At 60.5% G+C, this 23,437-nt stretch overlaps 1 protein-coding gene across 7 annotated transcripts in view; it reads left to right on the top strand.

The window, feature by feature from the left end:
* The window catches only part of BRD1 (bromodomain containing 1), a 33,721-nt gene extending 16,521 nt beyond the window's left edge, over positions 1–17,200 (top strand). For 2 of the 7 annotated variants that reach the window (XM_070453527.1, XM_070453526.1), the window contains exons 4-13: positions 2,030–2,161; positions 2,495–2,623; positions 2,858–3,170; positions 4,571–4,831; positions 8,994–9,473; positions 14,182–14,323; positions 14,676–14,803; positions 15,044–15,153; positions 15,429–15,583; positions 16,005–17,200. In XM_070453527.1, coding sequence (XP_070309628.1) covers positions 2,030–2,161; positions 2,495–2,623; positions 2,858–3,170; positions 4,571–4,831; positions 8,994–9,473; positions 14,182–14,323; positions 14,676–14,803; positions 15,044–15,153; positions 15,429–15,583; positions 16,005–16,188 — 2,034 coding nt within the window. In that variant the 3' untranslated portion in view covers positions 16,189–17,200. Of the gene's footprint in view, positions 1–2,029; positions 2,162–2,494; positions 2,624–2,857; positions 3,171–4,570; positions 4,832–8,993; positions 9,474–11,353; positions 12,136–14,181; positions 14,324–14,675; positions 14,804–15,043; positions 15,154–15,428; positions 15,584–16,004 lie in introns of those variants that run through there. The other 5 variants (XM_020882002.2, XR_011482976.1, XM_070453528.1 and 2 more) reach the window with 5 other exon arrangements.
* The last annotated feature ends 6,237 nt before the right edge of the window (positions 17,201–23,437 follow it).

Raw genomic sequence — 23,437 nt, 5'->3', positions numbered from 1 at the left:
GAGCTGGGCTGGACAGGATGAGGCGCTTCAGCTGCTGGGCGGTCCTGGCCCCTGCCTCCTCGATGGTCTGTCCTGGGCCCATGGAGCCCTGGCCTCAGTGTAGGTCCCTGTGGTGGTTCCGTCCTGCAGATTGGGGTGGGGGCTTGCAGGTGTGTGTGGCTCCTGTCCCACCTGCCCTCTATTGCTCATGTCCGCCGGCTCCGCCTGACGTGCCCTGTGGTGGGAGGGCGTCCCCATCCGCTTTCGGGGGTTTCTGGACAGCTGGTTGTCCTGCTGAGCTGGGGCAGGGCCTCTTGCTGCCCACACCACTGCTGCTGGCGTCGTGGGGGGAAAGGCGGCTGTCCCGCAGCGTCTCCCACCCTTGCTTGTGTCCTGGGAGTCGGCCTGATGTACGGGGTCCTCATGCCACAGAGCTGGCCTGCCCTATCCCCGGCCGGGGTGCTGGTCTGACCCCGTTGGTGTTGACCTTGCGGGGTGGGGGGTTCTGTCCATCTCACTTCTAGGCACTGCGTGTGCTCCCCTCCGTCTGCAGGTGGATGACGACTAGGCTGCAGACAGTCTTCTCAGAGCTCTCTTGATAGTTGTTTGAAACCAGAAATGACTGTGGTACACCCCCAGTGTGTGGGTCCTTCCAGGACTGGTTTCATGTAGGAATTATTCATGCAGAGTCAGAAAGGCAGGCCCGTCTGTACACAAGAGGCGTGGGGCTGGGTCAGGTCCTCCCTGCAGGTTCCTGCTTGGTGGGGGCGCTGTGTCGGGGGCAGGGCCTGCGGTCCTGCAGCCAGCGGTGGTGGGCACAGCAGGTGAGCATCAGGAGTTTCTGGGGACTTACTGCTTTTCTCTGTCTCATGTGGACCACCAGGCTAAATGTCCTTGGAGCTGATGTTTTCCATGTCTGTTTCAAACTGATGAACAAGATGATTTCAGATGCACTCGGGGAATTTGGTTTTCTGAGCCCACCATTTAATGTATTTACTGGCCTTGTTTATACAGTTGATCTTACTGTTAATTACTGTTTGATGCCTGAGAATTTCAAATAACATAAAAACAAGCTGGTGATTGGAATCTGGTAGAGCTGGAGGATGCTGGCGGAGGGGAGGCTCAGGCCGGCTCCGACCCTGCTCCCGGCCTCCTGGGTGGGCCCCTCTGTTACCTTTCCCAGTAGAGCGAGAAGGGCCTTGTTCCTCTGGCCATGGGTTCTTTGCCTTCAGACCCTGAGGTCCTGGAATGTAGCGTCAGCCTTAGTCAGGGTCGATCCTCTCAGTGGAGTGCTCCCTGCTGCCAGGGTGCAGGGTTTGCACTGGGATAGGGGTTGGGGGCCGCGGACGCCGCCAGATGGCTGCGCTGTTACAGCTTGCTCTGGATGGGGGTGGGTCCCAAGCGGCAGAGGAGGCTGAGGAGAGAAGAGGGCCTGAGGCTTGTGCCGAGCGTTCTTGAAAGCGGTGCCGGTGCCTGCAGCCAGAGCAGGCCTACTGCGGCAGCGGCGGCAGGGAAGGGGGAGCCTGGTGCGTGAGGTCGGACTCAGCTTCCGGGTGCCTTGACCAGACTCCCGCCTGGAGCCCTAGTGGGAAGTGTGGGAGGAGCTGTGGTGGGACAGCCTTCAGGTGCGCTGTGAGGTGGCCCGTGTGGCGGTGGGAGGCTGGGCCCCTGGAGCTGGGGGCGGGCAGTCCAGAGCCCCTCCAGGGGGCGCGGCTCTGAGGACCCCAGGCCCTGGGCAGAGCTGGGGGAGCGAGGCCGGGGATGCGGGCACTGGTGGCGGGGTGCAGGCGGCTGGGTGGCCGGCTGGTGAGGGGGGTGCCCTTGGCGAGGCTGCGCCCGGCGCCAGGCCTCTGCATCAGGGCGTCCTGGCCCTGCGCTCCCCCTGCCCAGCCCCACCCCTGCCGCAGCGCTGGCCTGGAGGTGAGGCGGCAGCGCTGGTGCGCTTGTCCCAGGAGGAGGCTCCCTGGGGAGGAGGCGAGGGGCTGAGCCGTGGAGCTCTCTCCGAGCGTGTCTGTGTGGGGGACAAGGCCGATCCCATTCTTCTTCTCAGAGAGAGAACGATGAGGAGATTCAGGCCGCCAAAGAGAAGCTCAAGTACTGGCAGCGGCTGCGGCACGACCTGGAGCGCGCGCGCCTTCTCATAGAGCTTCTGCGCAAGCGCGAGAAGCTCAAGCGGGAGCAGGTGAGGCTGCGGGGGCGGGGCGTCCGGGGAAGGGACAGCTTGCGCGGGGCCCTGCAGTCCTTGCCCCGGCTTCCTCTGAGCGGTCCTCTCCGGTGAGGGGTGCTGGTGGCTTGAGGGGCTGACGCCGATCTCTGCCGTGAAGGAGACTGGCTGGGGTGGGGACTTTGTGGTGTCCATCGGGTCCCAGGAGATGTGAGCAGGAGGGGCCTACTGCGTCTGCCTTTTATGTGGACCTCCATCTGCCCCTGGACGGCGCTGCACCCTCGAGGTGGGAGGTGGCTCCTCGGAGGGAGTGCGCCCTCGGGCGCTGAGCCGTGGTGCGCTGGCCCCCAGGTGAAGGTGGAGCAGATGGCCTTGGAGCTGCGGCTGACGCCGCTGACCGTGCTGCTGCGCTCTGTGCTGGACCAGCTGCAGGAGAAGGACCCAGCCCGCATATTCGCCCAGCCGGTGAGCCTGAAGGAGGTAGGTGTCCTCGCCTCCTGTGCCGGCCTCCTTCCGGCTTGTGGTGACCCAGGGATGTGGAAGGACCCCTCCCAGTGCGTGCGCGTCTGGCAGAGGACCTGGGCTGCCCCGTGGTTCTGTGTGAGCATGGAGTGAGCCTGTGTGTGTCTGTATGTACATGACGGGTGTCCTGGTTACGTGGAGTGCGAGACTCTGGTTGTGTCTGTAAATTGTTGCTTTGTTCCCTGAAATCAGGTCCCGGATTATCTGGATCACATCAAACGCCCCATGGACTTTGCCACAATGCGGAAGCGGCTGGAAGCACAGGGGTACCGGACACTCAGGGAGCTGGAAGAGGACTTTGACCTCATCGTGGACAACTGCATGAAGTACAACGCCAAGGACACGGTGTTCTACCGGGCTGCCGTGCGGCTGCGCGACCAGGGCGGTGTGGTGCTCAGGCAGGCCCGGCGCCAGGCAGACAGCGTCGGCTTCGACGAGGCCTCGGGGATGCACCTGCCAGAGCGGCCACCCCCGGCCCCCCGGCGGCCTTTCTCCTGGGACGAGGGTGAGCACGGCCGTGCGGGAGCAGTTGGGGGGCACTTCCCTGACACTGGAGTGCAGGCTTAGGATGCGGGATGCGAGCCGCATGCTGGCTCGAGATTTCCTAGTAGCCTCGTGAGGACTTGTGTTCGCATCATATCTTTAACCCAGTATACCTGAGTATTGTGATTTTAATGTGTAAGTGACACAGGAATTGCAGACAGGATTGCCTTCACTGGCTTCTCCTCTGTTTGCCACGTAGCATGTATCTTACACTCAGCACATTTCTGCTCAGAGCAGCCACGTTTCAGGTGCCCACTTGAGAGACACGTGAGCCGTGGCCCTGAGTGGGACAGCCAGGTCGCCCTGATACAGACCAGGGAGCAGTGTTGCTTGGGCCGTGTGTGCAGGTGGGCCTTGGGGGGCGCCTGTGAGGATGTCCTGTGGCAGAGGAAGCCCCTGGCAAGGGAGCAGGGAACAGGCAGGCCCTCCCTGCTGGGGTTTGCCCACCTCACAAGGCAGCCTTGGGAGGGACGCCCTGTGTCTGCTGGCTCTCCCGGGTCCTTGGAAACGGACCTACCCCCTCCTCCACCTGAGCGCTCTGGGTCGGGAAGGGGCGCTGGCCTTGCAGGAAATGGCCCGGCGAGTCACCGTGAGTCTCTGCGTCCATTTCCACACCCAGGTTTTCACGAAGCCTGGACTTGGGGTGAGAAGTGCACTTGTGTCCCCTCTGCGTTTGGGGGCCCCCGGCCCCTCCCCGCGGTGTCCTCTGCCTGAGGGCAGGCCAGATACTGCGAGGCTTTCGGAGCCGAGGTTTCTTGCTTTGAACCTTCCTATCTGTGGCCTTCTGTTAGGACGCATTCTCGCTTGATTCCCGGTCCTGGCATCTTGTTCTCGTGATGAGGCGGGTGCTTTAGGAGGAGGTCTGCCTGTGGAGCGAGGGGCATCCCCTCGTCTGGCCTGCTGCCGAGTTTGTGCCCCAGCTCAGCCTGCGGGCTCCTGTGGGCTCACTCAGTTTCTTAGCTGCCTCACCAATGGAAGGCAGTCTACTTCATGCATTCTGGTGATTGGCTGAAGTTGAAATTTTGTTAAGGATTTTTTTGTAAATATACTCCAAACTGTGAATTACCTGTGAACTTTGTAGTCCAGTTTTAAAAGAGCCACATAACAGCCTGGGACTGAGATTCCGGCTCAGACACACGGTGGCCCTGAGCTGGTGCCCCTGGCGCGTCAGGACCTCTTTCCGGCCCTGTCTTCGCCTGGGTGCCTGGTCTCGGCGGGAGGGCCCAGTGGCCCCGGCTCCCGTGTCTGCCAGTGGCGGCCGGCCAGCAGCCGCCACGCGAGGGTGGGGCCCTGGGGTCCCTGGTGAGGTGGTCTCAGGTTGGCGGTGCCCGTGTGGCGGCTGATGGCCGTGTCTGTCTCCAGTGGACAGGTTGCTGAACCCAGCCAACAGGGCCCACATGGTCCTGGAGGAGCAGCTGAGGGAGCTGCTGGACATGCTGGACCTCACGTGCGCCATGAAGTCCAGTGGGTCGCGGAGCAAGCGGGCCAAGCTGCTGAAGAAGGAGATCGCCATCCTGCGGAGCAAGCTGAGCCAGCAGCACAGCCAGCCCCCAGCCGCGGAGTCAGGTACTGCAGGCCCGGAAGAGGACGGTGCTCCGCGGGGGCAGGAGGCTGCGGAGGAAGGTAAGCGCTTGGAGGCTCTCCGGGCTGAGGCCGGGGTGTCGTCCTGTCTGCGCCGCATTTGGCCACTTAAAAACGTTGGGGGTGAAATGAGATCTGCTTCTCAAGCACAGTTCAGGTTATCCACAGCCTTGCAGGGCGGTAGGAGAGTGAGGGGCTGGTGTGCCGGGGCGGAAACGTGGAGCGGAGCCTCTCAGCAGGTGCCCGGTGACCTGGCGAGGCTGCGCAGGGGAGGGCTGTCTGAGCTCTTCTCCCAGGGAGTGTGCGGCGGCAGGGCCCTCGAGCGGCCCTATGCTCCCGTGGGTGGGACGCCGCCGTGAGGGCCCCTCCCCGGGGACAGCCCTTCGGGGGTGTGGAGGGTCCCTGCCCTCCTCGCCTCACCTGAGAGTTGGGCGTTGCAGGCAGCAGCACAGGCTGTGGGGTCCGGCGCCCTCCCTGCACGGCTCTTGGCAGCTGTGTGTGGTCTTTCTGATTTTTTACCACTTTCCCTCAATAAGAACAACAGAGCAGTTAATCGAAGGACATAGAAAGCTGTTCTACAGCTCACCCTTTGAACACAACCGTGGTCTCTGCGGGTGAGTGCCGGCTTTGCGGGCCTGCCGTGTCCTGGCAGTGACGCCACGTCTCTCCTGGTGGTGCCCGTGAGCGAGTGGGCCATGCTGGGCCCGTGGTGTCCTGCGGTCCAGCTGCCTGAGGAGCAGGGGGTGGGACCTGGATCCTTGAGCTTTCTCTGCTCGTAGCTGACTGTGTGGTGGGGTGGGTCCCCGCGTGATGCCCTCTGCCTGGGTGGCCGTGCGCTCTGCTGCAGGCTTGAGCGTCTGTCCTCGGGGACGGGACGAGTCCGGGGCCTCCGCCATCACCATACTGGCCCTGCCTGTGGGTTTGGTTCCGAGCAGCCCTTGCTCTCGGGGACCTTCGGCAGCTGGTCCAGCTGGGCTCCACGACTGTGCTCTTCTGTGCCCTCGGGGCTCTCAGGGCGCAGGGTGGCCCCGGTCATTAGGACCTGGAGTGGGGGCCCTGTGGGGACGGTCTCCTCCCAGCCACTCCTGCTGCCCTCGCTGCCCCTCAGGGTGAGGGCGTGTGTCTCCCTCTTTCTGCAGGAGAGTGCGGGGAGAACGGGGCGCCAGCTTGGTTTTCCGTTGGCAGAGCGGCTCCTCTGAGCTCTCCCGCTGCGGGAGCTCCCGCGGGCCCGTCATGCTGCTTCTGGGGCCGGGCCGCGTTAGAGGGCGCTGGCGCAGCAGGGCGCTGGCGCAGCGGTCCGCGCGGGGCGGGCTGGGAGGGATGTTTTGGGAGGAGTGGTGTGGTGCAGGTGGCTGGCCGGCAGCGCGGGCGCGGTGCCGCCTGTGAGGCCACAGACGGCGGTGCTGGGGGGCGTCTGCGGGAACAGCAGTTGGTGCAGCCCGCGGCGACGGCCGTGTGTGGAGGAGGGCAGCAACGTGTGGGGACGTGGTCTTGGGGCAAGAGAGCAATGTCGTCAGCAGTCCTGAAGGGCAGTGTTTCTCAGCATCTTAGTTGTGATTTGACGCTCACGGGGTTTCCACTGGAAACCCTGGCGAGGAGGAGACTCTGGGCAGGGGAGGGGCAGCGGCTGTGACCTCCCCATGGTCAGCGGGGAGCCTTGCAGGCAGGGCTTCAGTTTCCAGGTTGCTTTCCTTGAGCAGTGCGGGCCGGAACAGTCAGGAGGGTGTGGCTGTGGGCCTGAGAGTCCAGAGGGGTGTCTGCCTCCCGCGGCCGCACTTCGGTCCAGTCTCAGGTTGAGGCTCTGTCCTCACTGCTCAGGACTGGGCCCTCTCCTTCCCCAGAGGGGAGGGGCTGCTGGGAGCAGCACAGCTGAGGCTGGATGACGAGGTCACGCCTGAGTCGGGGGTGGGGGGATGCCCCGACTCGGGAGAGACGGCGGCACCGTGTCCAGTGAGGCACCAAGCCGGGTCCCCGGTGCATGTGTAGCTTTGGTTTGGAAGCGTCTCATGGGAGGTCAGGGCCCGGGGCGTGGGTGGTGGTGCGGGGTGGTCTGGGCGGGGCCCATGCTGATCTGCGCGTCGTGAGTTCCCTTCAGTGGGACTCCAGATGCCAGGGTTCACGCTGACGAGTCCTGAGGCTCTGCGTTCGTTTATGCTGTGAACACATGATTTACTCCAGACGTTCCTGGAGCGTTTCTCCCGAGGAGCTGCGTGGTGTGTTAGCAACCAGTGACTCCGGGGATGGTCAGTCTAGTGTGTGGACCCCGAGGGCAGACCCCATAGCCAGTGACCGTGGGGATGTGGGTCTAGTGTGTGCACCCCGAGGGCAGACCCCAGGAGCCCTGGCTGGCACCTGTTCTGTGGGCCGCCGGATGGCGGGCACCGTCCTGTTTGTTCCCGTTTGACGGATGAGAACACTGAGGCTTGGAGTCCGCGGCCCATGAGAGGCCTGCAGCTGGTGGCGGGGGGTGGTTGGCACTGGGTCACCTGAACACCTTCTGCTGTGACCCCTGCCATCCGTGAGGCTGTGGAAGCCAGGACACATCTGTGAGCCGCCCTGGCAGATGCAGAGCCCTGAGCCATAGCGTCATCTTCGGGAGGAGTAGTGAGGCACCCCGCTGACGAGCCCACTGCATGGCTGGTGCGGGCAGAGGGTGGGCACAGTGAGGGCCGCGGGCCATGGGGTTCACTGCCTACGTGTGCTGGGGGCACTGCCCTGGCAGGCGCGCCCAGGCCTGGGGTGGGCCGGCTGTCTTGGCCTGCTGCTGAGTGGGGCCTGGGAGGGGCATCCTCCACGAAGGGCAGCTCCAGGGCAGCGCGGGTCCCCTGCCGAGGCAGATGCCGGGATGCTGGTGGCAGCTTGGGTGTCAGGTCAGCACGAGAGCCCCTGTGGGGCCCCAGGTCAGGGGGAGAGGAGGCCTCTCCAGGGAAGGAGGGGGGCCTGCTCCTGGGGAGCGTCCCGCACTCACTCTGCCTGCCCCTAGCTCCCCCACGGGTCAGTGTCCCGCGTGACCGCGGGCAGCGGGTGGGAGCTCCATCACCAGCCGCACGCCATCAGCAGGGTACACACGTGTTTCCCGTTTGCACATGTGTTTGCACTGACGTTTGCTTTGGTCAAGGAAAGGTGGTCTCCTCGTTTTCTGAGCCATGTTACGAGCCTTCACAGGCTTGAGTGGCATCTGAAAGCTCTGGGCGGAGCCTGACTGTGGCCGCCCTCCTGGGGCCAAGCCTGGCCAGCCTATCTCCCTATCAGTGGGGAGAATTCACAAAACATGCTCAGAGACATAAGTGTACCTTAGAAGTTGTGTAGTTTTTCACTTTCAAAATGACTTTGAGTTTGAAACGTTAACCGTGCGTTGTTTCAGTCAGCTCTGGGGAGGTCTGCAGGCTTGTCCAGCAGAGACGGCCGTGTGAGCGGACGTGCTGTGCAGTCACTTGCTAGGTGTTGCGTGTCTTGCCGCCAGCCTTGGCCTTGATGGAGGGAAGCCTCAGTGGCTCATCCCGGAGGACGTGCCCACCCCGTCCTCCAAGGACGGGTCTCTCCAGCTCCCCAGGGCCCGGGGCTAATGCACTGGCTCTCAGGCTTCTTGTTTTTTTGTAATTTATAAAAGTGTTTCTAACGAGGCTAAGATAGTCTTTGTCCAAAGATTGTGTTTTTATCTTTCAAGTCAGATTTAAAATGATGAACTTGGATTATAACGTTTCTGAAGGTGGCATGGTCTGAGAACCGATGGGGGGTTTTCCTGGAGCGTTCTCAGCCACTCACCACTCCCTGTTCTTGACGTTGACGTAGAATGCCCTGGTCAGAAACCAGATTCACACGCTTGTTTCCTTCTGTCTGCTAACCTTGTGGACCAGGTCAGGACTGTGGGGATGCCCGCTTAGACCCCCTTAGTTACCTGGCATATTTTTCTTCCTCAAGGTAAGTGAATGTCGATTGCAGCGACTGTCATGAACTCGAATGATGTCTTGGGCTGGCGCATGTGCGGTGGTCTCAGGGAGCCTCTGGACCCTGGGTGCAGGCGCCGGCCGGGCGTCAGGGACGCGCACACAGTGTAAGCGCGACTGCTTGTAGACAGTTATGTGTGATGCTGTGTTTCCTTGATTGAATTAGTATTTTGGTGGACTTCACAATTATAGTAAGTTTTATGATAGCTTTGATAATTATCAGCTTTCAAAAATCACTTTATTTATAATTTTTTCAGGAGATAAATCTCCCCCTAAACTTGAACCATCAGATGCATTACCTCTTCCTTCAAACTCGGAGCCTAACTCAGAACCACCAACCCTCAACCCAGTAGAAGTCCACCCAGAGCAGAGTAAACTGCCCAAAAGAGGCACATTTGGTAATGAGTCACATAGCGCTTGCACTCAGAGCGCGCTGCTAAGCGGACCCTCTCCAGAGCCCACCCTCGCCCGTAGTGGCGCTGCGCCGGGGGCGGAGCCAGCGAGCGATGTGAACAGACGCACCTCTGTTCTCTTCTGCAAATCGGACAGTGTAAGCCCCCCAAAGTCTGCCAAGAACACTGAAACCCAGCCAACTTCTCCTCAGCTAGGGACCAAAACCTTTTTGTCTGTAGTCCTTCCGAGGTTGGAGACTCTTCTGCAGCCAAGAAAAAGGTCGCGAAGCACCTGCGGCGACTCTGAGGTGGAGGAGGGGTCCCCGGGAAAGCGCCTGGACACAGGTAAATCGCGCCGCCCGTGTGCTCCCAGTCTCGGGCAGAGTCGGTGGGGGGGGTGCCTCCAGGGCCGGTGTGCAGCCTTTGTGGTCCACGTGAGGAGACAGACGCTGTTTCTCTTTGAAAAGCGCCCAGTCGCAGGCCTGGGGTGGCACCACGTCAGGGTGGCCGAGGGCCGGGGCCGTCTTAGCCTGGGGGCCCTGCCGGACCCTTCCCTGGAGGCCTCCGACTGGTGGGTGCGTGGGTGCAGGCGGCGGGCCCCGCTTCTGAAGCCTTGCGGGCCCGGTGGATGCGGTGTGCCGTCCACCTGCTGTCACTGTGCTGCGTGGCGTGGTTGAGTCCCGTGTGCTGAGCTGTCTGCTGCTGAGACAGCCTGAACGTGCTGCTGGCTACCACGAAGCTCTCAGGGCTGAGGTCTGTCTGATGGACTCACGTCCGTGTGCCTGCGCTCCTCAGGGGTCCCCCAGACTGTGTTTACACCGGGCGCCTGGGCTCTCCTGCGTGCAGCCTGTTTGCCGCCCTCCCGGCGGGGCCACAGGGCTTCCGTGTTGGTGAACTAGCCGTCGGTCACCCTTGCGTCCCCTCCACGGTGGCTGTGCTGTGGGGGTCTCTGGAGGCGTGCTGACCGTGGATCGGAGCCGTGGCGTGAGCTCTCGGTGCGTTGGTCACAGCCACGCGGAGAAGTGCGTCCTCCCCTCTGCTGCTTGGATTTGAGTCGCGGGTCCGCGGGGTGGGCGAGCGCCCGGCTTTCACGGAGGTGTGTCTCCTGCACCTTGACGGACAGACCAGTCTTCTTGTCGCCAGAGTAAACTTGTGCACGTTAACTAGTTTTATTAGATAATACATTTTCCAGTAAGTACAGTGCTTTTATTTTGATGGGTTGGTATCAAGTTGGTAATTTTTGGTACCTTGTTAGAGTTCTGTGGGCTGTGTGAGTGTCCAGGATACAGGTTCAGATGGGTCCCTTCATGGCGGGGGCCTTTCTCAGCTAGGCTTAGTGGGAGACTCTCAGCTTGGTTTTATGTTGCTGGGTTCTCCTCGCAGCTTCCCCTGCTGCCGGGAGGCGAGTCAGACAGCGCCCTGTGGTCAGGGCCCTGGTGAAGCTGGTGTGGCGGGACTGCCAGGTCCTGAGTGCCCTCTCTAAGCGTCCGAGCTTCGGACCTGTGGCCTTGTGGGTCTCCGGCTGCTGGACTTTTGGGGCCTCTGGGCTCCCTCCGCAGAGGTCTCTGTAGAAACCATGTCGCTCCTTTGCTGCCAGCCCTGAGCTAAGGACACTGCAGGTTCTCAGGGGTGGTGGCAACTCTGGAAGGCGGTTCTGGAGGCCTTGCAAGTGGGCTGGGCACGTTAGAGGTGCCCGCCGCATGGCCCGGCTCAGGCAGAGCCCTTTCTTCCTCTCTAGACAGAGGCGTTTTCTGTCTTCCATGTGTGGTTTGTCCTGAGGGTCTGTTTGGCACCGACTGGCCTGGCCCCCAGCCCCGGCGTGGCCTCGCCCGGGTGTCTGGCGGGCTCCGTGGCTCCAAGCCACAGACTTCATGGTCTCGGGACGTGGGCATTCCCAGCCTTCCGCTTTTCCCAGAGAGCAGTCTGTGTGCCTCGTAGGAAGTCCTCGGTGTCCACCGCGTGCGGCAAGGCCTCCCTTCTTCTGGGCACGCGGGCCTCTCATTGGAGGTGCCCCTGGAGATCGTCGCGCTGTCTGTTGCTCCCGGAGCCGCGTCTCTGGGGCCCGCGCTGTCTGCCCGCCGAGTCTTGGCCTGGGCTGGGCTCCATGCTGCTGCCCAGCCTCTCGCGACACCTGCTGCGTGGCTCCCGGCGTGCGCGCTGCTCAGGGCAGAGTCTGGTCCCCGGGGCCTTCAGTCAGACTAAACGGCTTTTTCGCTGTTTTCCAGGTTCTCATTTTAACTACTAACATGCGGGGTAGTTCACTCTTTGGACCCTAGTTGTTCTCTCTTGCTCACCTTGGACTGGAGAAGGCGGAAGGACCCCGCATCCTTGCATGTCACCCAGTCCTTGTGGATGGCTTTGGAACCGCCACACAAAACCCACACACGGCCCTGGAGGAGCCAGGCCGCCCACCCTGCCCGCCCGCAGGCGCTCAAGCTGGCTGGGACGTCGCGTGGCCTCCCTGCGCACGGGCTGCCTGTGCAGACGCTTGGGCCGAGGTGCCCGTGGAGCCGCTGCCTCCACAGACGACTGACGTGGACAGAGACCTGGCCTGCCCTCGGCCGGCATCGGACCGGCTGGCAGGACCAGGGTGGAGCTGGGGCTGGGCTCAGGAAGGACCGCGCAGCCGCCCCCGCCCTGGCCCACGTGGTGTCAGCACCGCCCGTCCTGGCCGTCTGCTGTTAGCGCTGGCCTCCTGGCTTCTGCTGCCCCCTTGCCTCTCCTCCGGCTCCTCAGTCACACCCTGGTCTCCAGGTGGTACAACTCTGTCTCTGTCACCATGCCGAGTGCCTGCTGCCAGGAGTGGACGGCCTGTCCCCGGGCCTGGGGGCATCCCCTGACGGGACCCGCCGGCCTTCCTGCTGCTGCATCTTCTTGGAGCCGGTCTGGGCACGAGCAGGGCATCGGAATCCTACTTGCTGTGCATCTGTGTTTTCATTGAAAGGTGGAAAAACCCCCAAAATGCAATTCCATTGCCAACACTAAAAATAAAAACTTGTAACCAAAATACCCAGCACTTGACACCGCTGCTCCGAGAGGCTGGCTGCGGCCCCGTGCCCGGGGCGCCCTGCGTGTGGGCAGTGGGCGTGGCAGTGGCGTGGCAGGTGGAGCTTAGCGCCCAGCGCGCCTGCCGGAGCACCTGGAGGCCTCCTGTTCCCGCGGAGCGAGGGTTCAGGATGGTCGCTGTGCCCCCACTGACCGGCGTCTCCAGTTGGGCCAGGGCTCCCCACTCGGCCTGTCCGTTTTTGGGGCGGAGAGGGGGGTTTGAGATCCTGGGTGCCTGTCATCTGGGGCGTTGGGGGCTTTGGCCTGTCCCCGAAGCCACCCTCTGACTGGGTCCTGACCTGACTGCTGGTGTCTCAGAGGGACCCTGTGCGGGCTCCTGCCGTACCACTGCAGCCCCGCAAGGTCTCCGGGCCGCGTGGGGCAGCTTGCGGAGCCTGGCCCTCTCCAGCCACGCAGCCTTGTGCCCTTGGGCTTGTCTGCCGCTCAGTGGGCAGCGTGTGGAAGACGGCGTGGCCCGCTGCCCTGGGCGGGGGAGGCGTGCATGTGCCCGTGCCTCCCAGCGGGGCCCCCCTCTGGTGTCACTCGTCACCGCGTGTGCGTGGGCAGGGCGGTCAGCGCCGTCTCCCCGAGATGTGCTTGGTGTCCTGGGGCTGGGTCCGTCTCCCCGCTTTCCCGCCCTCGGGAGACCCGGCCTTCCTGGCTTCCACTGCCTCCCACTGTGTGCTGGGGCTGCGGATGGCAGGCCCCACTCACCCCTCGCCAAGCCCTTCCCAGGGGCCGGGTGCCTGTCAGGTGGTGAGGCTGCCCGTCACCCACTCGGGGTCCTCCTCCTGTCCGCCAGGAAAGGCAGCTGAGCAGCTTGGGGGGTGGGGGGAGGCGGCCCCCTGGCTCCGCTTCAGCAGCTCCACAGCTGAGCACCCTTGACCCTGGCCTGGCCCTGCGTCAGGGGCCGTCCGGGGGCCTCCTGGGGGTGTGGGTGGGGTCTCGGAGCCCCCCGCTGCACAGCTTTCTCCCAGGGACCTGGCCCCTTGAGCTGAGACGAATGCTTGCTTTCTCAGGGTGGTTTGGTCCAGGTTCCAAAAATGAGTGTAACACCCTTGTCTCCCTGCGGTTACTACTTATAAATAAGACTTGGGTTGAAAAGAGAACACGCTAGGCTTGGTGTAAGTCTGGCAGAGGGGCAGGCCGTCTGACTGGCTCACTGTGGGCGGGCCTTCGTTCTGTTGGGAGCAGAAAGCGTGCTCTGCTTCTGCATCTTTGCTGTCTGGTAAAGGGTCTCCTCATCTCCCTTTATTTACAGAGAAGTATGTACAGCAGATGAAAAAACTGGTAATCAGCCAGCTCCTTCAAAACATTTTTAAAGAAATGGATTTTTAAGTTTTCGAAGTGTGAGGAGTGGTATTCTTCTGGGGGGAGAGTCACATCCCCCTTGCAGCCGTCGCCCAGAGGGTCTGGGCCGGGCTGGGCGGCGCCAGGCACCCTCAGGCTCCCAGCACGTCGTGACCCGGCAGGTGGGGCTCGGTGCCCTCCCTGCCTCCTGCTGGCGTGGACTTCTGGGGCAGGACCTGAGGTTGGCTCCGAGGTCGTCCTCGACCTACTGCGTGATGCCGTGGGCTTGTGGACCACTTGCTCTTGGGCCTCCTGTGCACTGTGAAAGGGTCGGTTCCAGTGGCTTCCGGACACGAGGGTCCCACGTGGACCAGACGCCTGTCTTGGGTCTCAGAGGCTCTGAAGGGCTGGGGACCTGCTTGTGCTCTGTTTTGGAAGAAGGTTTTCCTTCGCTGGGGGTGTGCAGATCCCCTGGAAGCCTCCACCGTCCCCTCGCAGGCTCAGGGCCTTGGTTGGTGGGGCGGGAGCGACCAGGAATAGCCCGTGTCTGTCTCTGCCTTCGTGGGGTCTGTGTTTCCACTCGGTTCCCCCTCTTCCGTGCGTCTGTCTGTCTCCACATACTAGGTGCGCTGGGTGTGGGTTGCAGGGCGTGTTTGTCTGCGTTGTCCCAATTTAGAGAGCTGGTGAGCTCAGGGCCACGTGCACGCCTGTTTTCCAGGTCTCACCAATGGCTTTGGGGCCGCGCAGGGAGAGCAGGAGCCGGAGCTGGGCGGCGCCCCGGGGAGGACCGCCGCGCCCCGCCGCCGCTGCGCCTCCGAGTCCAGCATCTGCTCCAGCAGCAGCCCGCTCTGCGACGCCAGGTGGGCCCCCGGGGTGTGCCTGCTCCCCGCCACCTGCGCTGTGGAGCTCACACGTGGGGAAGACGCGGCGTGAGAGTTGAGCGCAGCTTGCGAACGTATTGGCCACGTCTGTGTGGGGCCTCTTCCCCTAGTCCTGGTCGGTCATGGTGATGGCTGGGAGTCCCTGCTGGTCCCGTGGTTGGGACCTGGCGCTCTCACTGCCTGGCCCGAGCTGGTCCTTGGTTCGGAAACTGAGATCCCACGTGGTGGAGCCAAAAAAACGTGGCTATAGCCCACACTGCCTCCCCTAAACACCCCCACGCCCTGCACCCCGGTGCTCTGGGTGCTGACGGTCTGTCCGCTTCCCCCGAAGCTTCAGTGCTCCGAAGTGCGGCCGCGGCAAGCCGGCCCTGGTGCGCAGGCACACGCTGGAGGGCCGCAGCGAGCTGATCTCCTGCATCGAGAATGGGAACTATGCCAAGGCGGCGCGCATTGCCGCTGGTGAGTCCGCGCCTGCCAGCCCCGCAGGCAGGGGGAGGTGCCGGAACCCAGAGGCCTGGGCGGGGCTGTGGAGTGGGGAAGGGGCGCAGCTGCAGCAGACACCGCCCTGGGCCAGCCGTGTCCCCTGGGCTCCTGAGCCCGCAAGCTGGGCCGGCCCTGGTGCCCAGGGGGTCTTAGGCGCGGCCCAGCGGGTCCTGAGGGCCCTGCCATGACTCCCCTCTTGCGCACCTCTCCCCCCAGAGGTTGGGCAGAATAGCATGTGGATCTCCACCGACGCGGCCGCCTCCGTCCTCGAGCCCCTGAAGGTCGTGTGGGCCAAGTGCAGCGGCTACCCGTCCTACCCGGCCCTGGTGAGTGCGGCGGGCGGGCGCGCGCGCGGGCGCTGGGCCGCGCGGCTGTGTCTTCCTGCTACCGGGCTCGGGGCCACCCCAGCACCATGGGAACAGGTGTCCCGGGAGACCCCGTGCGGTGTCAGGGGTGTCGGAGTTGGGGCCTCAGAGTGTCAGGGTGTGGGTCTCAGAGTTGGGATCGGGGTGTCGGGGTCGGGGTGTGGCTGGCATCCCGTCCCTGCCCAACGCTCCTCTGTCCGCGGCCTGCGCCGTGACCTCGCGCCCTCCCTCTGCAGATCATCGACCCTAAGATGCCGCGCGTGCCCGGCCACCACAACGGGGTCACCATCCCGGCGCCGCCGCTGGACGTGCTGAAGATCGGGGAGCACATGCAGACGAAGGCCGACGAGAAGCTCTTCCTGGTGCTCTTCTTCGACAACAAGCGGAGCTGGTGAGCGCGGTCCCGCTGAGCGCCGGGGGGCGCCGGGCCACCACCGCGGCGGGCGGGGCCGGCGGGGGCAGGCCCCCCAGACCCTGTCTCTGCAAGGGCTGCTCCCGCCGAGGCCGCACGGCCTTCTGGCTCCAGGCTCCCCGGCAGCCCCCACCCCGAGGCCCGTCTGAGGCCAGACCGCCCTGTGCGGGGCGGCCAGCGGTCCCCAGGTGGTGCGGGCGTGCTGCTGACCCTGCCTCCCCCAGCCGCCGCCCCTGCTGGGTTCCGCTGGGCAGCCCTGCCCTTCTCTGCCTGCTGGGGAGCGGTGTTGTGCGCCGTGTGCCTGGCGGTCAGGCGGCGGCGGCGGCGGGGCCGGGTGTGTGCGGGGTTGGCGGGGCAGGTTGGCGTGCTTGGGCCTCACAGTCCATTTTGTTCCTTAAAGGCAGTGGCTTCCAAAGTCCAAGATGGTCCCTCTGGGTATCGACGAGACGATAGACAAGCTGAAGATGATGGAGGGCAGGAACTCGAGCATCCGCAAGGCCGTGCGGGTCGCCTTCGACCGCGCCATGAGCCACCTGAGCCGCGTGCACGGGGAGCCGGCCAGCGACCTCAGCGACATAGACTGAGCGCCGTGCGCAGTGCGCATGCTCTGCGGGCCAGCGGCCTCAGCGACGTAGACTGAGCGCGCCGCCGTGCGCAGTGCGCATGCTCTGCGGGCCAGCGACCTCAGCGACGTAGACTGAGCGCGCCGCCGTGTGCATGCTCTGCGGGCCCGTAACGTGCTCTGCGGCTTGGGCGTGGTGGAGTCCTTTCTCCAGGGAGGGCGAGGTTTTCTTTCCCGGTTTTCTATGACCCATCCCCATCTGGGCGCCCTGACGGCGTGGGCGCGTCCCGGGGGGCGCTGCTGCCGTCCTTTCTTCCATCTCTAGCTCTTTTTTTTTTTTTTTTAAAGACTTTTGAATGTTTAATAATTTTGTAAATCATACTCTTTACACAGAGTACCACTTATTTAATAGACGGGATGTACATTTACAATGACAAATGTGTATTTTAAGAAAGAAAATGACATTATTTTGAATGGTACTTTGTGGAAAGAAGTGGAGAATAAATTTATGCCGCGTGCATCACTCGCAAATCACCAAAAACACTCCGCCGCCTCCGTGAGGGCCGGGCCGGGCCTCCTGGGCCTCCCCTGCCGCCTTGTCCACCTGCCAGCCTCCCACGGTGTGCCTCCCAGCGGATTATTTATTGTAGAAAGTGTATTCATTTGCTTTATAATGAAAAATAAATTTGCAGAAGTATATTGATATGCATTTTTATACAGGCACATAAAAATTCAACTTGCTTTGGGAGCAGGATGTTGGTTATTGTATAAATGACTCTGGCTGTGTGTGCTTTGATTTTGTAACTTGTAATCTTTTGTTTACAATGAGGGGCTTTCTGTAACTTGTTTTAATTTAGAACACTTTGGTAGCAATAGAAACTTTGGATACATTTTTGTATGGTACATGTGATGTATATAGAATTAGTACTTTATTTTTATTTTTAAGAGGTAAAAGCATTATGTTAGGGGAAAAGGTAGGGTGGGTTTCCAAAATTGCATTTTTTATATTAAAAAAAATAAAGTCAAGATTTGGATGGTGTGGCCCTTTCATTCCTGCCTCCCTAGAACACCAAGCGGGCGAGGGGCCGGCAGCCAGGCTTGGGAGGGTGCCCCCGGCCTAGGCCTGCCCTTGGCCCGTGCCCCGCCTTCATCTCACAGTGTTCTGGGGTGTCGTTATTTATTATTTCACCTAATCATATTTTTTATTTTAAAATGTTAGTTTGAAATTTTAAATGTTTTTTTTCCTTTCAGTTTCCATTGTTTGTAACATTTCCATAGAAACTTGAAAATAAAACATCTTCCTTGGATAGCTGTGTCCCGTGTCTGACGGCTGCCTTCTCTCTGCTGTCATCCGGGGTCCTTGTGGATGGCCCGCTGGGACTGCCTCGCTGCGGGGTGACCTTGGTCATGATCCGAGGCAGACGAGAGGGACAGAGCCCTCCCGCCTGGGGCCTGTGCTTGCGGGGGGTGGGGGGCTCCCGCACCCCCGCTCTGTCCCCGCCTGGGGCTGGCCCTCACCTCCCGGGGCCGCCCGCTCGGCCCTGCCTGCGTGCAGCCTGCCCATCTGCCCAGGTTTTCGGTGTTGGCATGGATGTTGGCATCTCTGCTCCTCGCCCTGCCAGGAGTGCCCAGCCCGGCACTGGCTCCTCTGACGGAGGGAAGCCCCAGGGAGCCCCCGTCTCGGAAGCTCGGCCTGGGCCCCCGCCCTGCGCAGGGCCGTGGTGGGTGGGGCTGCTGGCGGACCCCTGCCCGGGCCTGAGGGCACCTGTGTCCTTAGCTTCGGTCACGCCCCAAGGGCCCTGGGGTTCCAGGCTGCAGATGTTTTACAGTTGGGAGGATTTGTCCAAAGTCCAGTCTCTGGTGCTAGACTCCAGCCTGCGCTGCTCTCACTGCTTCCAGCTCGTCTTCCTTCCCCATCTCTGTGTCAGACATGAGTGCAGAGCCGGGTAGACGAGAGCTTGGAGCGGGTGCAGGGTGGAGTGTGCCTACTGGGGCTATTGGCCAGCCTGGGCACGCTGCTCACTGGGTCCTGCTCTTCTGTCTCTTAGCAGGGTGGAACATCTTGTAGAGACTCTGAATTCTGTCCCTCGCAGGGCGGTTTAAAGTGGGGCCACCTGTGTTCGGGGTCTCGGCCCTGGGTCCATGTGGAGGTGTCCTGGGCCCGGTGGAGACAGGGCCTCGGGTGGGCAGTGTGGGGGCTGGTGGAGGGGAGCAGGTTTTCCCAGAGGCTGTGTGGGGAGGGGCCGGGTCCCGGGGGATCCGCAGGGGCGGCTGGGGGCCCTTGGGCTGGTCTTGGGCCCTGCAGTTAACCTTGTGTGTTCCTGCTTGGGGCCGTGGCCCCACCGACTTGAGGCCACAGGGCCAGAGACTGGACACGGTTTCCTGGTCCAGGCGGTGGAGCCTGAGCCCCCCAGGTGTGGCCCTGGCATCCAGCTCCCAGCCTGTCCTGGGGCATTCTGTATTCAAGGCAGTGTAGACGGCACTCGTTACGGGGCTGGGGCTCCTGACCTGTCCCCTCACAGGGTCCCCGATGGTGTGGCTCCCCCCAGTCCCATGGGCAGCACTGAAGCGGGCAGGGATCCTTGCAGCCCTGCACGCCCTCTGTGGGGCCCTCCATCCCAGGTGTGTCTTCCTGGCCCGTTCCAGTCCTGCTCTGGGGGTAGGGTGGACGCCCCACTCCTGGACCAGGTACATCTGGCGTCTCGGAGGAGGAAGCAGTAGTCTCCCCGCAGACCAGGGGCTGACTCCAGGCTGGGAAGACTGTTCACGCCCCCACACCCCAGGAACTTGTGGGGTCAGGTCTGGCCACCCTCACTCAGACCCTGGCCCCTCCTGGGACCCCCCAGGGAACACCATCGCTGGGCAGCTGAGGCCCCCAGCTTCATCCTTGAGCCCCAGGCTTCCAGAACCCAGTTCTGTGGGGTGGGGAGTGGCCTCTGCTACAGCACCTGCTGCTGAGATACCAGCCAGCCTCCCCCACTGCATTCTGCTTGTGTGTTGTAATGACACCTCTTGAAATAAAGGCCACACCTCCAGGCTCCCTTGAAGCTCAGTGAGGCCTGGGGACCAGATAGACGATAAGTAACTGGAAGCACCACTTCCAGGAAATGTCCTCCAGGTGGGAGGAGTTTCCTCTTGCTGGCTGGAATGTGGATGTGGTGGTTGGAGCCAGAGCAGCTATTCTGGGTCATGTGGAGAGTGGCAGAGCCACAAGATTGATGGAGCAAGCACAGAGTTTTCCTGTTGTGAAATGCAATTCATATTCTATGGCAAGACAAAAGTTTGTACAAAAAATGTTCTCTACTCTTTGGACCCCTTTCTTCCCCTACTGTGCTTGTGTATGGTGTGTCTGCAATAGGCATCGACCAAACTTTCCCCACTGGCAGAAACACCTGCTCAACCATGAAAACCAATACTCTCCCAGCATCAGCAAGACAACTCCTTAAAGATAAACCCCTTCTTAATCTCCCGAGGGGCTATGATGACACTTAGATCTGGGTTGTGTAAATTGTCAATAAGTCGTTTGATGTCCAACCCTCAAGGTTGGGATATAAGGTCTCAAAAACCTTGTATCACTGTGCCTTGACATATATTGGGCAGAACAGTTCTCAGAGCTTACTGACATGTCCTTCCCGGGTTATAATCCTCAAATTTGGCTCAAATAAAATGTCCCATTTCTTTTGTAGCTTGACTGATTAATTTTTCATCAACACCATGAACCCTGAAGACTTTATGTGATGTGTGTGGGCTAAGTCACTTCAGTCGTGTCTGATTCTTTGACACCCCATCAACTGTAGCCCACCAGGCCCCTCTGTCCATGGGATTCTCCAGGCAAGAATGCTGGAGTGGGTTGACATTTCCTTCTCCAGGGGATCTTCCCGACCCAAGGATGGAACCTGAGTTCCCTGTATTCTCCTGCATTGCAGGTGGATTCTTTACCACGAGCGCTACCTGGGAAGCCCAATAGTTCACCAATAGGACAGAAAAAAATCGGCAAACACTAGACTCGTTTCACAGTTAAGTAAACGCAATTGGCTCTACACGTTGAAAAAACGCTGAATTTCACGCATAGTAGTAGAAATGCAAATTACAGTGGCGCCATAGAGGCGATTTTAAACCGTCGGGAGGGCAGAGAAGCAAGACGGGGCGCGGGGACGAGCGCCCCTGGCGGCTGGAGGATGCGAGGCCGAGCCGGTCGGACCCCACGCCCGTCATCTGGCCGGAGCCCTTCCGGCCCCGACGCTGCCTGATCGCCGAGCCGAGCCGTGCCCACCGCGAGAAGCGATCTGTCAGGCGGCAGAATCTGGGACGAGCCGCCGTTGGCAGCGTCCGCGGCGTCCACCGGCAGGGGAGGGCCGGGGCCGACGGAGACGGAGACGCAGTGCACGGGGGGGTCCTCGCGGCCTCGCCCCCGGACGCGGGCGGGGGACACTGTGTGCCCTGCTAGTCAGAGGGGGCGCCCGCTTGCATCTGCGAGGACTACGTGCAGAGACCCGATCCCCGGAGCGGGCCCGGAGCCGGGCAGCCCAGGTGCTCCCTCCAGGCGAGGCCGGGTGGGCGGGAGTCCAGCCTGGGGCCCGACAAGGGCCAATGAGCGTCCAGCCGCTCTTGGTTCCCGTATAAAAGGTCGGGCACGCGGAGCGGACTGCCGGGCAGCGGGGGCTGCGGGAACGGCCTCGGGTCGGGGGGACACTGGGCTGGCTGGGGGGGCCCCTCGGGGCTCCGTGTGCTTCCTCCCCCGTTGGGGGCCCCGCTGTTTATAACGCAGACTCTCACTTTAAAATGCCTCATGTCACTGTTGCTTTGACTTCTGCCATAAAGAACGTGAATGAGCCGCAAGAACACACGTCCCCTCTCTCCCAACCTACCCACCACCGCACGTTCCAACCTCTAGTTGTTACAGAGCGCCCCTCCAGCAGCTTCCACTGGCTGGCTGTTTTACACACATCCTCCAATTAAAACACACACACACACACACACGCGCGCGCGCGCGCGCGCGCGCGCAAAACAAAATCCGTTAAAAAAAAAAAAGCATCACGTCGATAAAAGCACAGTCCCGGTGTGTGGTCACAGCACATGCTGACTGCTGAGCAGAGGCTAGGTGTGGGCGCAGTTCCATGTTTATCACCCCACTTCACACATGACACTTGTGTTTAAAAATAAATGCTTAGCTATCCCGGAAGACTTATTTTATTTGGTCTTAAAAGCGATATACACAAAGATATTGAAAATTAAAAATTCATCAGTGTTCCAAGACTCCATCGGGCTCACCAAGACACAAGGGGGTGATTTGTCAAGGTGGCTAGGAGTGGGGGGCCCGGGCTCTTTGCTGCAGATTCGGGGAGACACCGTGGAGGGCAGAGGCTCCTTGGGAAATCCATCTGATGGCGTTCTGTTGCCTTATCTCATTAACGTACTTCTTCAGTTGCAAATGAGAAGCGTCTCTCGTGGTACCAGCTCCCACCCTGGTGCCTAGACCCTCCAGGACCCCACGCGTCCCTCCACCTGCCCGACCAGAAGAGGCCCCCAGGGCAGAGACACGGAGAGTCTGAGGGCCGTGGTCGTGTCTGGGATGGTGGGCGGCCCTGTGCTCAGGACCTGGGCTGGGAGGGGGTGTCGGGAGGGCAGTAGCCCTAGACCCTCCTGCTGCTGTTAACCAGTTCAGCTCAGCCTGTCCGATTCTTTGCAACCCCATGGTCTGCAGCCCACCAGGCCTCCCTGTCCTTTACCAACTCCCGCAGTTTACTCAAACTCATGTCCATCGAGTCGGGTAAAACAGCCATAGTTGGAAATGTTCCCTTGGTATCTCTGATTTTCTTGCAGAGCTCTCTAGTCTTTCCCATTCGATTGTTTTCCTCTATTTCTTTGCACTGATAGCTGAGGAAGGCTTTCTTATCTCTCCTTGCTATTCTTTGGAACTCTGCATTCAAATGGGTATATCGTTCCTTTTCTCCTTTGCTTTTCACTTCTCTTCTTTTCATAGCTGTTTGCAAGGCCTCCTCAGACAGCCATTTTGCTTTTTTGCATTTCTTTTTCTTGGGGATGGTCTTGATCCCCGTCTCCTGTACAATGTCATGAACCTCCATCCATAGTTCTTCAGTCACTCTGTCTCTCAGATCTAGTCCCTTAAATCTAATTGTCACTTCCACTGTATAATCATAAGGGATTTGATTTAGGTCATACCTGGAATGTCTAGTGGTTTTCCCTACTTTCTTCAATTTAAGTCTGAATTTGGCAGTAAGGAGTTCATGATCTGAGCCACAGTCAGCTCCCAGTCTTGTTTTTGCTGACTGTATAGAGCTTCTCCATCTTTGGCTGCAAAGAATATAATCAATCTGATTTCAGTATTGACCATCTGGTGATGTCCGTGTGTAGAGTCTTCTCTTGTGTTGTTGGAAGAGGGTGTTTGCTGTGACCAGTGCGTTCTCTTGGCAAAACTCTATTAGCCTTTGCCCTGCTTCATTCTGTACTCCAAGGCCAAATTTGCCTGTTACTCCAGGTGTTTCTTCACTTCCTACTTTTGCATTCCAGTCCCCTATAATGAAAAAGACATCTTTTTTGGGTGTTAGTTCTAAAAGGTCTTGTAGGTCTTCATAGAACCATTCAACTTCAGCTTCTTCAGCATTACTGGTCGGGGCATAGACTCGGATTACCGTGATATTGAATGGTTTGCCTTGGAAACAAACAGAGATCATTCTGTGGTTTTTGAGATTGCATCCAAGGACTGCATTTCAGACTCTTGTTGACTGTGATGGCTACTCCATTTCTTCTAAGGGATTCCTGCCCACAGTAGTAGATATAACGGTCATCTGAGTTAAATTCCCCCATTCCAGTCCATCTTTGTTAACTGATTCCTAGAATGTCAACATTCACTCTTGCCATCTCCTGTTTGACCACTCCCAATTTGCCTTGATTCATGGGCCTAACATTCCAGGTTCCTATGCAGTATTGCTCTTTGCAGCATCGGACCTTGCTTCTATCACCAGTCACACCCACAACTGGGTATTGTTTTTGCTTTGGCTCCATCCCTTCATTCTTTCTGGAGTTATTTCTCCACGGATCTCCAGTAGCATATTGGGCACCTACTGACCTGGGGAGTTCCTCTTTCAGTGTCCTATCATTTTGACTTTTCATGCTGTTCATGGGGTTCTCAAGGCAAGAACACTGAAGAGGTTTGCCATTCCTTCTCCAGTGGCCCACATTCTGTCAGAACTCTCCACCATGACCCGACCATCTTGGGAGGCCCTACACAGCATGGCTTAGTTTCATTG

This window comes from Odocoileus virginianus, chromosome 23 (genome assembly GCF_023699985.2).
Source record: "Odocoileus virginianus isolate 20LAN1187 ecotype Illinois chromosome 23, Ovbor_1.2, whole genome shotgun sequence".
NCBI lineage: Eukaryota > Metazoa > Chordata > Mammalia > Artiodactyla > Cervidae > Odocoileus > Odocoileus virginianus.
This window is presented reverse-complemented; position numbering and strand designations above follow the sequence as displayed.